The 13,119-nt window shown below is 65.2% G+C and overlaps 2 protein-coding genes across 5 annotated transcripts; one reads left to right on the top strand and one right to left on the bottom strand.

Moving 5' to 3' along the window:
* Positions 1-1,705: 1,705 nt before the first annotated feature.
* TAP1 (transporter 1, ATP binding cassette subfamily B member) lies at positions 1,706-7,539 on the bottom strand. Its single transcript, XM_069773811.1, has 11 exons — positions 7,410-7,539; positions 7,175-7,292; positions 6,704-6,806; positions 6,280-6,616; positions 5,759-5,956; positions 4,845-4,973; positions 4,315-4,500; positions 3,648-3,821; positions 2,841-3,000; positions 2,629-2,765; positions 1,706-2,308 (listed from the first exon to the last, which is right to left on the bottom strand). The coding sequence occupies exons 2-11, from the start codon at positions 7,269-7,271 to the stop codon at positions 1,859-1,861; spliced, it is 1,971 nt and encodes a 656-aa protein (XP_069629912.1). The 5' UTR covers positions 7,272-7,292; positions 7,410-7,539; the 3' UTR covers positions 1,706-1,858.
* Positions 7,540-8,763: 1,224 nt separating this feature from the next.
* Positions 8,764-12,972, top strand: TAP2 (transporter 2, ATP binding cassette subfamily B member). 4 transcript variants are annotated; one of them, XM_069773931.1, is made up of 12 exons: positions 8,764-8,848; positions 9,267-9,808; positions 9,900-10,008; positions 10,109-10,239; positions 10,318-10,523; positions 11,169-11,366; positions 11,446-11,574; positions 11,663-11,851; positions 11,949-12,122; positions 12,203-12,362; positions 12,439-12,575; positions 12,653-12,972. In XM_069773931.1, exons 2-12 carry the CDS (start codon positions 9,334-9,336, stop codon positions 12,953-12,955), a joined length of 2,211 nt encoding a protein of 736 aa, XP_069630032.1. In that variant the 5' UTR covers positions 8,764-8,848; positions 9,267-9,333; the 3' UTR covers positions 12,956-12,972. The 4 variants fall into 4 exon arrangements, with proteins under 4 accessions (XP_069630032.1, XP_069630035.1, XP_069630033.1 ...); XM_069773934.1 differs by having other exon boundaries at positions 8,812-8,828; positions 9,276-9,808; XM_069773932.1 differs by lacking the exon at positions 8,764-8,848 and adding an exon at positions 8,865-8,919.
* Positions 12,973-13,119: the final 147 nt, after the last annotated feature.

Below are 13,119 nucleotides of genomic sequence, written 5' to 3'. Positions count from 1 at the left end.
CATGGGACATTGGGAGAGAGACAACGTATGGGTGGGCTGTGGAATGATTGCTGGAGGTGACTTATCTATATGACACACACCCCCCCCCGCCTCAAGGGAAGGTCAACCTCCAGGCTGGAATGCAGTGGACATGTAAAGAATCGTTTCCACAGTAGTTCCCTGAGGAACATAACCTGCAACTTTAGATGTCAGCAACATCAGGGGAGCTTGGTGTGCCGACTCTGAAAAGTAACACGGAGGGTGGAGCAGAGCTGAGATGCCACGGCCAGGCTCTGTGATCGCAGGGATAAGGAACTGGAATGATAGGAACGAGAGCGGTTGGTCCCTGCATTGAATCCACTGAAGCAAGGCGGTAAAATAATGGGGGTTCTGTTGAGCTAATGCCCTACTTCTGATTTATATCATGTGCCCAGTTCTGGGGTACTGACACGTAACATCATTTCCTTTGGGTGAACTTTGGTCATTATAATATCATTATAATACAAAACCACACCTCCATCCCAGAAGTTACCCACTTCCAAGGTGCAACCACCCCCTCTGGAGCATGTGCTCTGAATTTTCTCTAGAATATACCTTTAAAAGCAAAGCGAGAGAACTTTATAGCAATCAAAGTAAAGGTATGTATGACTAGAGTCACTCAAGATCCACCTAAAAAAAAAAATTAGGATAAAAAGACCCCAAAAGAGGAAGACTGTTAGGGAAGACACCATCACAGATAAGTCGGGAGGACATTGCTGACTTCTGGGATCAGTCGACGGGCTGAACCTCTCTTCTTCCGCATAGGGACAGCTATTGGGTGAGATTCGAACACTCGGCTGTACCGAGTGCTTCCCCGGGAAACTTGGAATTCTTTAGAGCTCTTTTCTTTCATAACTGAATGTGCTTGTAGTCGACTGTATTATCATTTGCACGTGCTTTGCAGACAGTGTATTTATCACCGGCCATCCGAAAGAACCTGTACTGTTGCTTTAATAAACTGCCCTGCTCGTTAATCTAGCTGTGATAGTTCATCAATGCAACCAAACTTCCTGAGTCTGGTCATTCTCATGCGTTGAATGCAGTTAAGCCGAGAACGCAGTTTGCTATAAGTGCATCTGTCATTGTCCGACTGCACTTATAGTGCTGAATTGGACATTACTCAGAAACGAAACCTAACCGCCCCCTGCCCCTCTGACATCTGAGGATAAGCTGGAATGCAAGGGGGGGCATTTTCTGCCAAATTCCTTTACCCTTTAATGCAACATGGGCTCGTGATGGAGGGGTGGCCCTGAACCAACCACTGCAGCCATCGCGCAGGCCCTTCATCGCCATGAATAATGTGCTGGCCTCAAGCAAGTGAAGCCTCTGTGGTCTAAGGGACAGTTGGCTGCGCTATTCATGAGGGGGAGGCCAGCAGATTAATTATATCACACTGAGGCCAGCACCACGCACTTCCCACGGTGACAGTGACACCGGAGGGTGAGCGCATGGCTTTGGTACCCAAGACCCCGCAGCCAGGCCGGGCGACTCCCCCACCCCATCTGGCTCCTCTCTGGAGAAAATCTGCTTTATTTCACACAGATTTCTGTCCCAACAGGGCCACAGCCTCCCTCCCCCCACCCTGGCCACCCAATTGCTGCCCCTATCCCTGCACCCCCCATGCCTGCAGCCCTTTCCACCCCCCACCCCCCTTCCACAGCTCCAGGGTCGCCCAACACATTCTGGGTACAAACAGAAGGATTTATTTCAACCTCTGTGTCCTCCGGCCACCTCTGCTGGTCATCAGCCATGCTGGCACCCGGTGGCACCCCAGTGACCGTCACACAGCAGGGATATAGTAGTGTGCCCAGCCTGGCACCCGTGCTCCCCGTTACAGCTGTCATGGTCGCTTGTCACAGCTTTTGGCGTCCCCATCCCTGTTCTCACTGTCCCTATCCTGGTTTGTGGTGTCCCCATCCCTGCTCTTGGTGTCCCCATCCCATCTCTTAGCGTCCCCGTCCTGGCTCCCACTGTCCCCCTCCCTGTCCCCAGTATCCCTGTCCTGGCTCCCACTGTCCCCACCCCTTGGTGTCCCCATCCCCAGCTCCTGCCGTCCGTCCCCCTCCTTCCCCGTGTCCCCGTCCCCTGCTGTCCCCCCTTGCCCCCCGCCCTGCAGCAGGCACCAGTAGCGGCTGCCGGGGCGCAGGAGCTCCTTGGGGGACTGCAGCTCGTGCAGTCGCCCCCCCTCCAGCACGGCCACCCGCTGCGCCCGCATGGCCAGGGCCACCTGCCCTGTCACCAGCAGCACCGCGCGCCCGGCCCCTGCGGCTCCGAAGATCTCCTGCTCCACCTGCGGCGGGTGGCATCGTCAGTGGGGACCCCCCGGGTGTGGGGACATAGGGGACATGGGGAGCGGGGACCCCCCCAGGACCAGGGGGCTGCTGGGAGAGAGACCCAGGGGACATGGGCACCAGGGCCCAAGGGCACACCAGGACTGGCAGCCAAGGGAACCCACATGCCAGGGACCTGGGGAACACCGGGACCAGGGACCCGGGGAACACCGGGACCAGGGACCCAGGGGCTGACGGAAGGAGGGGACCCAGGGGGACTCGCAGCAACCAGGGTGCTGCCGGACAGGGGGACTGAGGGGACATGGCTGTCACCTCCTACCTGCAGCCGGCTCTCGCTGTCCAGGGCGCTGGTGGGCTCATCGAGGACGAGGACAACGGGGTCCCTCACCAGGGCACGAGCGATGGCCACCGCCTGCCGCTGTCCCCCGGAAAGCTGCCCCCCCAGCTCTCCCACCTCTGCGCGAGACGGGGCTCAGGATGGGGACACGGGGACACGGGGGTGGCGACGGAGAAGGGGGACACACCTCCTACCTGTGTCATAGCCCAGGGGCAGGCGGGTGATGAAGGTGTGGGCACCCGCCCGGCGGGCTGCCACCGTCACCTCTGCCCGGCTCCAGCTCCCCGGTCCGTAGGCGATGTTGGCGTGGAGCGAGCGGGAGAAGAGCACCGGCTGCTGGGGGACGACGGCCACCTGCGGCAGAGGGGACGGCTGGGGATGCGGTGGGGACATGGCACAGAAAGCTGGGGAGGGATGTGGGAGGGCACATTGCAAGGACATGGTGGGGATGGCTGGGGACACAGTGGGGACATGGCAGGGGACGTGGCAGGGACATGGAGGGGTCAGACGAGGACGCAGGAGGGATGCAGCGGTGACATGGCAGGGACATCGTGGGGATGGCCAGGAACACTGCTGGGGACATGGCAGGGATGGCTGGGGATGCACTGGGGACACGTCGGGGACAGCTGGGGATGTGGCAGGGACATCTGGGGACACAGCAGAGATGCGTTGGGGACATGGTGGGAATGGCTGGGGACATGGCGAGGGACGTGGTGGGAGAAGTGGTTGGGAGATGGTGGGGACGTGGCGTGGACACGGGAAGGATGTCTGGTGACACGGGGTGGTGGCGGGGCCAGGGTGGGCACAGCTGGTGACATGGGGGGCTGGCAGTGGGCCACCCATTGGGGACAGCTGGTGACATGGGGTGGCGGTGGGGACCCACTGGGGACAGCTGGTGGGACGGGGGGGTGGTTGGGCAGGACCCATTGGCGATAGCTGGGGACACAGGGGGTGGCAGTGGCACCCGCTGGGGACATCGTGTCGCAGGGCGGTGGTGGCACCTGGCAGCGCTGGTAGGGGTGCTGGCAGGCAGGGAGGGGGTGACCGTCCAGCAGCACCCGCCCGGCCCCCGGCGGGCGCAGGCACAGGACCAGGGACACCAGGGTGCTCTTCCCTGCCCCCGGGGGGGCCACCACCGCCAGCACCTCCCCGGGCCGCAGCTCCAGGGACACGCCCTGGGGGAACGGACAGAGGTGACACCCCCGTGCCCCCTCCCCCAGTGTCCCCAGCCCTCCCTATGCCCTCCCCACCACCTCTGGGTCCACAAGCCATGTCCCCATGCCCTCCCCATGTCCCCCTGCTGTGTCCCCACACCCTCCCCTCCTCATCCACCTCCCCATGCCCTCCCCACTGTGTCACTGTGTCCCCCCGCCATGTCCCCACTCCCTCCCCACCACCTCTCGGTCCCCATGCCCTGTCCCAATGCCCTCCCCACTCTGTCCCCACACTCTCCCCACCACAGTCCCATGCCCTCCCCACTGTGTCTACCTGCCACGTCCCTGCCATGTCCCCACACCCTCCCCACCTTCTCCATGTTCCCATGCCCTCCCCATCGTGTTCCTGTGTCCCCATGCCATGTCCCTATGCCCTCCCCGCCTTGTCCCCATGCCCTCCCCCCCACGTTCCCCCATCGAGTCCCCGTGTCCCCCGCTCTGTCCCCATGCCTACCTTGAGGATGGGCTCTTGGTGCTCGGGGTAGGAGAACCAGACATCCTCAAGCTGGAGGTGGCCCTGCACGATATTGTGTTCCGGCTTCTCCGTGGGTGCCAAATGCTCCTCCTGGTCCAGGAACTCAAAGATCTTCTCTGAGGAGCCCACAGCCTTGGTCAGGTTGGGGTAGTGTCTGAGGAGGACCTGAGGACACAGAGGGGACATGGCTGGGACAGCATGGGGACATGGGGAACAAGCATGGGGACACCGCTGGGAGGGTGTGGGGATGGGGAGGACACAGGGACTTGGTGGGGGGACATGGGAGGGCACAGGGACATGGTGGGACCAGCATGGGGATGTGGCAGAGAGGATACGAGGACACAGCAGAGGACACAAGGACGTGGTGGGGAGGGCATGGGGACATGGGTGGCCATGGGGACACACTGGGACTGGCACAGGACACAGTGGGGAGGGTGCAGGGACATGGGGAATGGGCTTGGGGACACAGTGGGGAGGACGTTGGGGACTCGGTGTCCCCATGGGCTTACCTCCAAGGCCTCAGTGAACTGCATCTGGTAGATGAGGAAGGTGACAAGGTCCCCGGTGGTGATGGTCCCTGTGGCCACCAGCTGTGCCCCGTAGCAGAGGAGCCCCAACTTCAGGGCCAGCGCCGAGAACTGGGGACATGGCAGGGAGGTCACCACTGGGGGACACTGCCGGGGGGTGTCCCCATCACCCTCCTCACCGCAGCCACCTCTCTGCAGGGACACCGAGGTCCCAGCCTTGCTCTGTCACCTCCCCTGTGCCGTCACGTTCCCTCCATGTCCCAGATATGTCATGTCACCAGGATCCTGTGCCCCAGAGCCCCTGCGCTGTTATGCCCCATGTCCTGATGTCCCCACATCATGTCCCCTAACCCCGTGCCACCATGTCCCCATGTCCCCTAACCATCACACCATCATGTCCCTTGGCCACATACCACTGCATCCACGTCCCCTGTCCCCGTGCCACCATGTCCCCTTGTCCTCCATCCCTGTGCAATTACGTCTCCCAGCCCCATGCCACCCCATCCCCATGTCCCCCAGCCCCATGCCACCACGTTCCCATGTCCCATCACCCCCATGCCATCACGTCTCCTATCCCCATGCCACTACATCCCCATGTCCCCTGTCCCCAAGCCACCCCATGCCCATGCCACCCCATCCCTATGTCCCCCATCCCCACGTCCCACCACCCCCATGGCATCAACTGCCCCAGCCCCTGTGCCACCCCATCCCCCACATCCCCCAGCCCCATGCCACCCCATCCCCATGTCCTCCAGCCCCATGCCACTGTGTCCCCATGTCCCCCAGCCCTGGGCCATTATGTCCCCCTTCCCCATGCCACCACATCCCCATGCCCCACTGCTCCCACACCATCAATTCCCCCAGCCCCTGTGCCACCGTGTCCCGTGTCCCCATACCCCGCTGGCCCAGATGGTGGCCGCGTAGATGGCCGCCCCCTTCCTCTCCAGCCGATAGACATGACGCAGGCGCTGGTGGTACTGCTCGGCCGCCCCGGCCTCATGAGCGAAGCTGCGGACGGTGGCCATGGCCTGGAAAGTCTCCACTGCCACCTTGGTGGCGCCCGCCAGCCCCTCCTGCACCTGCCGTGACAACCCCTGGGGACAGCGATGTCACCTCAGGGCCAGCGGGCGCAAAGGAGAGGGGACAGGGGGAGCGGGGAGCGGAGAGCGAGGACGGGGAGGGGAGAGTGGGCACACGGAGGGGACAAGGGGTGCAGCGAGGGGACGGGGGCACATGGAGGGGACAGTGGGCATGGGGAGGTGACAAGGGGCACAGCGAGGGGACGGGGGAACAGGGAGAGGGTGGTGGGCAGGTGGAGGGGACAGCAGGCACATGGAGGTGACAGTGGGTGCACAAAGGGGACAGTAAACACATGGAGTGGACAAGGGACCCATATTATGTGTCCTCCCCCCGGTACCTGCTGGATCTTGCTGATGCCCCGGGGCAGCAGTAGGAGGACGGGCAGTGACAGGAGGGTGACAAAGGCCAGGCGGGGTGACAACCATGCCATGGTGACCAGGAGACAAACGCCCCGTGCCAGGTACCACAGCAAGATGTTGAGCACCTCAGCTACCGCCGAGTGGGTGGCCTCCACGTCCCCTGTCACCCTCGCCGTCACTGCCCCAGTCCCCATCGCCTGCAGGGAGGTGACATCCCATCGTAGGACGGCGGCGAAGACACGCCGCTGGAGACGTCCCAACACCCGGCTCAATGTCCCTGTGTACGTGACGTCGCAGGCGAATTCGGTGACAGCGCTGTGGTGGTAGCACCAGAGTGGCTTAGCGTGGTGACATGTCTGTCACCCATCACCCCGTGTGACATTCCCGGTGTCACCGTCCTACCTGCTGAGCCCCAGCACGGCCATGGACCAGGCGGCCGCCACCTCGTCCTCGCTGGCCACCCAGTCGGTGACGTGCCCCATGAAGTAAGGGACGGCCACCTCCCCTGCCAGGGTGGAGGAGGGGTGGACACGGCGTTAAGGTGACGGGCCCCCCCCCAGGTCTGTGTCACCGTCACCCACCCCCCAGGGTGATGGGGACCCCACAGTGTGACCTCAAGGGGCTGGGGATGCACCCACCTGCCCTCCCCCATCCCACTGGGTGCTGCCCCCCCAAACTGGGTGCTGCCCCCCCCAAAGCTCAGAGCATCCCCCACTGGGTGCTGGACCCCCCCCCCCCCAAGCTCGTTGCTGCCCCCCTCAAAGCTGGGTGCTGCTCCCCCCCGCCATAGCTCACAGCATCCCCCCCCACTGGGTGCTGCCCCCCAAACTGGGTGCTGCCCCCCCAAACCGGGTGCTGCCCACCCTCCGGTACCGAGGACCGAGGCCGTCATCAGCGCTGCCACCACCGCGCAGCGCCGGCGCTCGGGGCTCAGCAGGGTCAGGAGCTGCTGGGTTGGGGTCACCCCCATCGCTGCTCCGGTTCGGTCCCGGTGTCACCCAGTCTGCTCCGGTTCTGCTCCGGTTCTGCTCCGGTTCAGTCCCAGTGTAATCTGGTGTGCCTCTGGTCTGCTCCGGTTCTGCTCCGGTCTGGTCTTGGTGTCACCCAGTGTGTCCCCGGTCTGCTCCGGTTCTGCTCCGGTCCGGTCCCGGTTCCGCTCTGGTTCGGTCCTGGTGTCACCTGGTGTGCCCCCGGTTCTGCTCCTGGTGCGCCCCGCTCCAGTCCTGGTGCACTCCTGGTGCCGGTGTCCCTGCTCCGGTTCTGCTCCCGGGTCTCTTCTCCCTGGTCCCAGTCCTGGTCTCTTTCCCGGTCCCGGTCCCGGTCTCTTTCCCGCTCCCGGTCTCCGTCTCTGTCCCGGTCCCGGTCCCCGTCCCGGTCCTGGTCCCGGTCCCGGTCTCAGTCCCGATCTCTGTCTCGGTCCCGATCCCGATCCCGGTCTCTGTCCCGGTCCCGGTCCCGGTCTCGGTCTGTGTCCCGGTCCCGGTCCCGGTCTCAGTCCCGGTCCTGGTCCCGATCCCCGTCCTGGTCCCGGTCCTGGTCCCGGTCCCGGTCCCGGTCTCAGTCCCGGTCCTGGTCCCGATCCCCGTCCTGGTCCCGGTCCTGGTCCCGGTCCCGGTCCCGGTCTCAGTCCCGGTCCTGGTCCCGATCCCCGTCCTGGTCCCGGTCCTGGTCCCGGTCCCGGTCCCGGTCTCAGTCCCGGTCCTGGTCCCGATCCCCGTCCTGGTCCCGGTCCTGGTCCCGGTCCCGGTCCCGGTCTCAGTCCCGGTCCTGGTCCCGATCCCCGTCCTGGTCCCGGTCCTGGTCCCGGTCCCGGTCCCGGTCTCAGTCCCGGTCCTGGTCCCGATCCCCGTCCTGGTCCCGGTCCTGGTCCCGGTCCCGGTCCCGGTCTCAGTCCCGGTCCTGGTCCCGATCCCCGTCCTGGTCCCGGTCCTGGTCCCGGTCCCGGTCCCGGTCTCAGTCCCGGTCCTGGTCCCGATCCCCGTCCTGGTCCCGGTCCCGGTCCCGGTCTCAGTCCCGATCTCTGTCTCGGTCCCGATCCCGGTCCCGGTCCCGGTCCCTCCCGGCAGCCGCCGCCGTTTCTCGGAAAGCGAAACCCGAGCGGGGGCGGGACCGGCGGCGGCTGCTCAAGGCACCGGGGGACACACCGGGAACCGCCGGGGGGGGCACTGGGAAGGGAGGGGGGCACCGGGAGGGGGCTCCGGACACCGGGGGGCGGGGGGGGGGCACGGGGAATCGCCGGGGGGGCACCGGGCACCGGCGGGGGGGGGGGTGTCCCCCTCCCCCATGTCCCTGCCCGTGGGGGTCCCTGGGGGATGGGGAGGGGGCAGGGAGGGGCAAAAGCCAGGCGGGCAGCGCTGATTGGCCGAGTACGTGGCGTCATCAGTTGCCGGGCTGATCGAGCTGAAACAGTTTGACGAAGGGCGAGGCAGGGGGCGTGGTCGGGGGCGTGGAAGAGGGCGGGAGGGGCGGGGCCACGAAAGTGAAACCTAAAGGCAGAGCGGCGGTACGCTGCTGGGAGCTACTGGGGGTCTGGACTGGGAGCACTGGGTGAGCCCCAGGGTGCCGGGTGGGGTCCGGGGGAGCTGAGGGGGCTGGACTGGGAGCACTGGTCTTGACTGGTGAGCACCTCAGGGTGCTGGTCAGGGTCTTGGGGATCCAGGGTGGGACTGGGGGGGCTGGACTGGGAGCACTGGTGTTGGCTGGTGAGCACCCCAGAGTGCTGGGCAGGGTCTTGGGGATCCAGGGTGGTTCTGGGGGCCTGGACTGGGAGCACTGGTGTTGGCTGGTGAGCACCCTAGGATGCTGGGCAGGGTCTTGGGGATCCAGGGTGGGACTGGGGGGCCTGGACTGGGAGCACTGGTGTTGGCTGGTGAGCACCCTAGGATGCTGGGCAGGGTCTTGGGGATCCAGGGTGGGACTGGGGGGCTGGACTGGGAGCACTGGTGTTGACTGGTGAATTCCCTAGGGTGCTGAGCACCATCCAAGGGAGCTGCACTGGGAGCACTGGTCTTTACTGGTAAGCACCCCCAGCCATGGCTCTGCTCCCCGCCATCCGCCTGGCCTGCCTCCTGCTCCTGGTTGACCTGGTGGTGCTGGCAGCCCTGGCCCAGCTGGCCCCGGCGCTGGCCCATTTGGGTCTGGCAGCCACGTGGCTGGAAGCCGGGCTGCGGCTGCCGGCATTAACTGTGGCTGGGTGGCTGCTGGCGCCGGGGGGTCCCCGAGGAGCCGCCGTCGTGCTCAGCCTCACCCCCGCCGCCTTCCTCACCCTCCGGAGCCTCTTGGTGCCGTACAGTGCCGCACCGGTGCTGCTGGCCACGGCCGCGCCAGTTTGGTTGGCCTTGACCCACGGCGCGACCGCTGCGGTGCTGCTGGTTTGGGCTGTGCCGTCGCCCGGCAGGGGTGTTGGTACCGAGTCACCGGTGCCCGTGTGGCAGTTGCTGGTGCTGGCCTTGGCCGAGTGGCCCGTCCTTGGCGGTGCCTTTTTCTTCCTGGTGTTGGCTGTGCTGGGTGAGTGATGGCGGACGTGGGGTGGAGGGGGATCCCGGTGGTGCCGCCACCCCCCCACGCTCAACACCCACCCCTACCGGTGCCCGTCCAGGTGAGACCGCGGGGCCGTACTGCACCGGCAAAGCCCTGGATGCCATCCAGCATGGGGATGGACCCACCGTCTTCACCATCGGCCTGGTCCTCGCCGCCGATTTGGGCAGGTGGGGATCCCTGTGTCCCCCTTGTCTGTCCGTCTGTCCCCTGCAGCCGGGCTGACAGGGGTCTTTGTGTCCCATCCACTCCCCTCCACCCCGCTCCCAGCTCGCTGTTTGCCGGCTGCCGTGGGGGTCTCTTCACCTTGGCGCAAGCCCGGCTCAAACTGGGCACCTGCTGCCAGCTCTTCTCCCGCCTGCTGCGCCAGGATCTGGCCTTCTTCCAGGGGACACCAGCAGGTAGAGGGGGGTCTCCCTCATCCCTCCCCCGCCCCCAGGGCCCTCAACCCCACCACTGACCCCTCACCGTCCCCTCAGCCGAGCTGTCCACCCGGTTGGCCAACGACGTGCCCTTGCTGTGTGATGTGGTGCCGAGGAGCACCAATGTGGCATTGCGGAGCTTGGGGATGGCGTTGGGGTTGGGTGGCTTCATGGTGGGGCTGTCACCCCGCCTGGCGCTGCTGGCGCTGCTGGAGGCGCCCCTCATCATCACAGCACGCAAGGTCTACGATGCCCGGTACCAGGTGACGGTGGGGACAGGATGGGATGGAGGGGACAAGATGGAGACCAGGGGGATGGATGGGATGGGATGGTGGCAACAGGCTGGGATGCGGATGGGATGGTGGTGATGGGGTGGGGACAGGACAGGATGGGATGGTGGGGATGGGATGGTGGGATGAGGACGAGGAGGTGGGATGGGGACGGTGAGGAGGGGGTGGGGAGCAGAGAAATGGGATGATGGGAATGGTGATGACAGGATGGGATGGTGGGGATGGGATAATGGGAGTGGTGGGGACAGGATGGTGGGATGAGGACAGGGAGGCAGGATGGGATGGCGGGATGGGTACAGCAGGATGGGGGGACTGGAATGGGGACAGTGGGGACAGGATGAGGATGATGGGGTGGGATGGAGACACAGGATGGGACAGTGGGGATGGGATGGGGGCAGTGGGGATGGGATGGTGGGATGGGGACTTGCTGGTGGGGATGGCAGGGAGGGGATCAACGGGGACAGGATGGGGTTGGCAGGGATGGGGACAGCGGGGTGGGGACCCTGGGGTGGGGGGGACAGAGGTTTGGGGCTGGTAGGGAAGGGATGGACAGGTCCAGGCCGGTGGGGATGTCCCATCGCCACCCTATGGGTGCTGAATCTGGTTGCCCCTGCCCAGGTGCTACAGCGAGCCATGCTGGATGCCACGGCCAACATGGCGACGGTGGTGCAGGAGGCTGTCTCCTCCATTGAGACAGTGCGGACATTCGCCGGGGAGGAGGAGGAGGAGCACCGCCACAGCCGGGCAGTGGCCGAGATGCTGGGGCTGAAGGACAGGATTGACGTGGAGCGGGCGCTCTTCACCCTCATCCAGCGGGTGAGGCAGGCGCAGGAGGGACCCTGGCATTCGGGCATCCCTGTTCGCCCACCCCACCCACTGACCCTCATCCCTGCAGGCGCTACAGCTGGCCATGCAGGTGCTGGTGCTCTGCCACGGGCACCGGCAGCTCCGTGAGGGGACCATCACCACCGGCAGCCTCGTCACCTTCCTCCTCTACCAGGCTAAAGTCAGCCACCACGTGCAGGTGAGACCACATGATGCGTGTCCCCCCCCGCACACACCCCGTGTCCATCTGTCCTCGTCCCCAGTGCCAGCGCCTCTGCCCCATGCAGGCGCTGGTGTTCGGCCACGGTGACTTGCTGAGCAAAGCGGCAGCCAGTCGCAAGATCCTGGAGTACCTGGACCGGGAGCCCACCGGGGACACTGGGGGCACGTGGGCGCCCACCACGCTGCAGGGCCACGTCGCCTTCCAGCACGTCTCCTTCGCCTACCCTGCACGCCCTGAGCACCTTGTCCTGCAGGTAGAATCAGGGGTCTTAGGGGTCCCCAAGAAGGGGATGGGGGGTGTCACTGAGCACCCACCACTGCCAGTGCATTTCCCCCACCTTTGCCCCCCAGGATGTCTCCTTCAAGCTGCACCCCGGCGAGGTGACGGCGTTGGCAGGACTCAATGGCAGCGGGAAAAGCACCTGCGCGGGGCTGCTAGAGCGATTTTATGAGCCTGGGACCGGGGATGTGCTGCTGGATGGGGTGCTGCTACGGGACTACGAGTACCGGTACCTCCACCGCCAGGTGAGGGCAGCAGCAGGCGGGCAGGCAGGCAGCAAAACTGCACTGAGCTGTGCCTAGTCTCAGCCTGCGTCTGGAGGCAGGTGGTGTTGGTGGGGCAGGATCCTGTGCTTTTCTCTGGCACCATCCGGGAAAATATCACCTTCGGGCTGGAGAGCTGTGGGGAGGAGGATGTGAGGGCGGCCGCTGCCGCCGCCGGTGCCCTGGGATTCATCTTGGCGCTGGACCGGGGTTTTGACACCGGTGAGTGCTTGGGGAGCTGGCGGGGGGACCCCCAGGCACCCTTGTCCTGCTCACCTGCTGGCCTTTTGTCTTGCAGACGTGGGGGATAAAGGGGGGCAGCTCTCGGTGGGGGAGAAGCAGCGCATCGCCATCGCCCGGGCCCTGGTGCGGCGACCCACCGTCCTCATCCTTGACGAAGCCACCAGCGCCTTGGATGGGGAGGGCGAGGTGGCGGTGAGTGGCGGGAGGTGCCGGGGTGGGGGGGTCCTGGCTCCACCATGGGTGCTGATGGGCGCCGGCATCCTCCGCAGCCGCAGCAGTGGGTGCGGAGCGGGTGGGCCCGGACGGTGCTGCTCATCACCCACTGCCGACGGATGCTGGAGGCGGCCGACCGCATCGTGGTGCTGGAACGCGGTGCTGTGGTTGAGATGGGGACACCCGCCGAACTGTGGAGCCGCTGTGGGCCTTACAGCCACCTGCTGCAGCGTGGCCCCGGCGCGGGGAGGCCAGAGACCCCAGGGGTGGACGGAGAGGAGTGGCGGCCGGCTCCTGCCCCAGCGGCAGGGCAGGAGGAGGGGACTGCTGCTGGAAGGACAGAAATTAGTACGAAATAAAGCAGATTTGCTCCAGAGAGGAGCTGGCTGGGGCGTGGGGGTGGGGGAGCTGCCTGGCCCGGCTGCAGGGTCTTGGGTACCAAAGCCACGCACTTGCCCTCCAGTTGTCACTGTCACTATGGGAAGTGTGTGGCGCTGGCCTCGGTGTGAGATAATTAATCTGC

This window comes from Haliaeetus albicilla, chromosome 29 (assembly GCF_947461875.1).
Source record: "Haliaeetus albicilla chromosome 29, bHalAlb1.1, whole genome shotgun sequence".
NCBI classification, from domain to species: domain Eukaryota; kingdom Metazoa; phylum Chordata; class Aves; order Accipitriformes; family Accipitridae; genus Haliaeetus; species Haliaeetus albicilla.
Note: the sequence above shows the minus strand (reverse complement) of the source record. Positions and strands in the feature narration are given on the sequence as shown.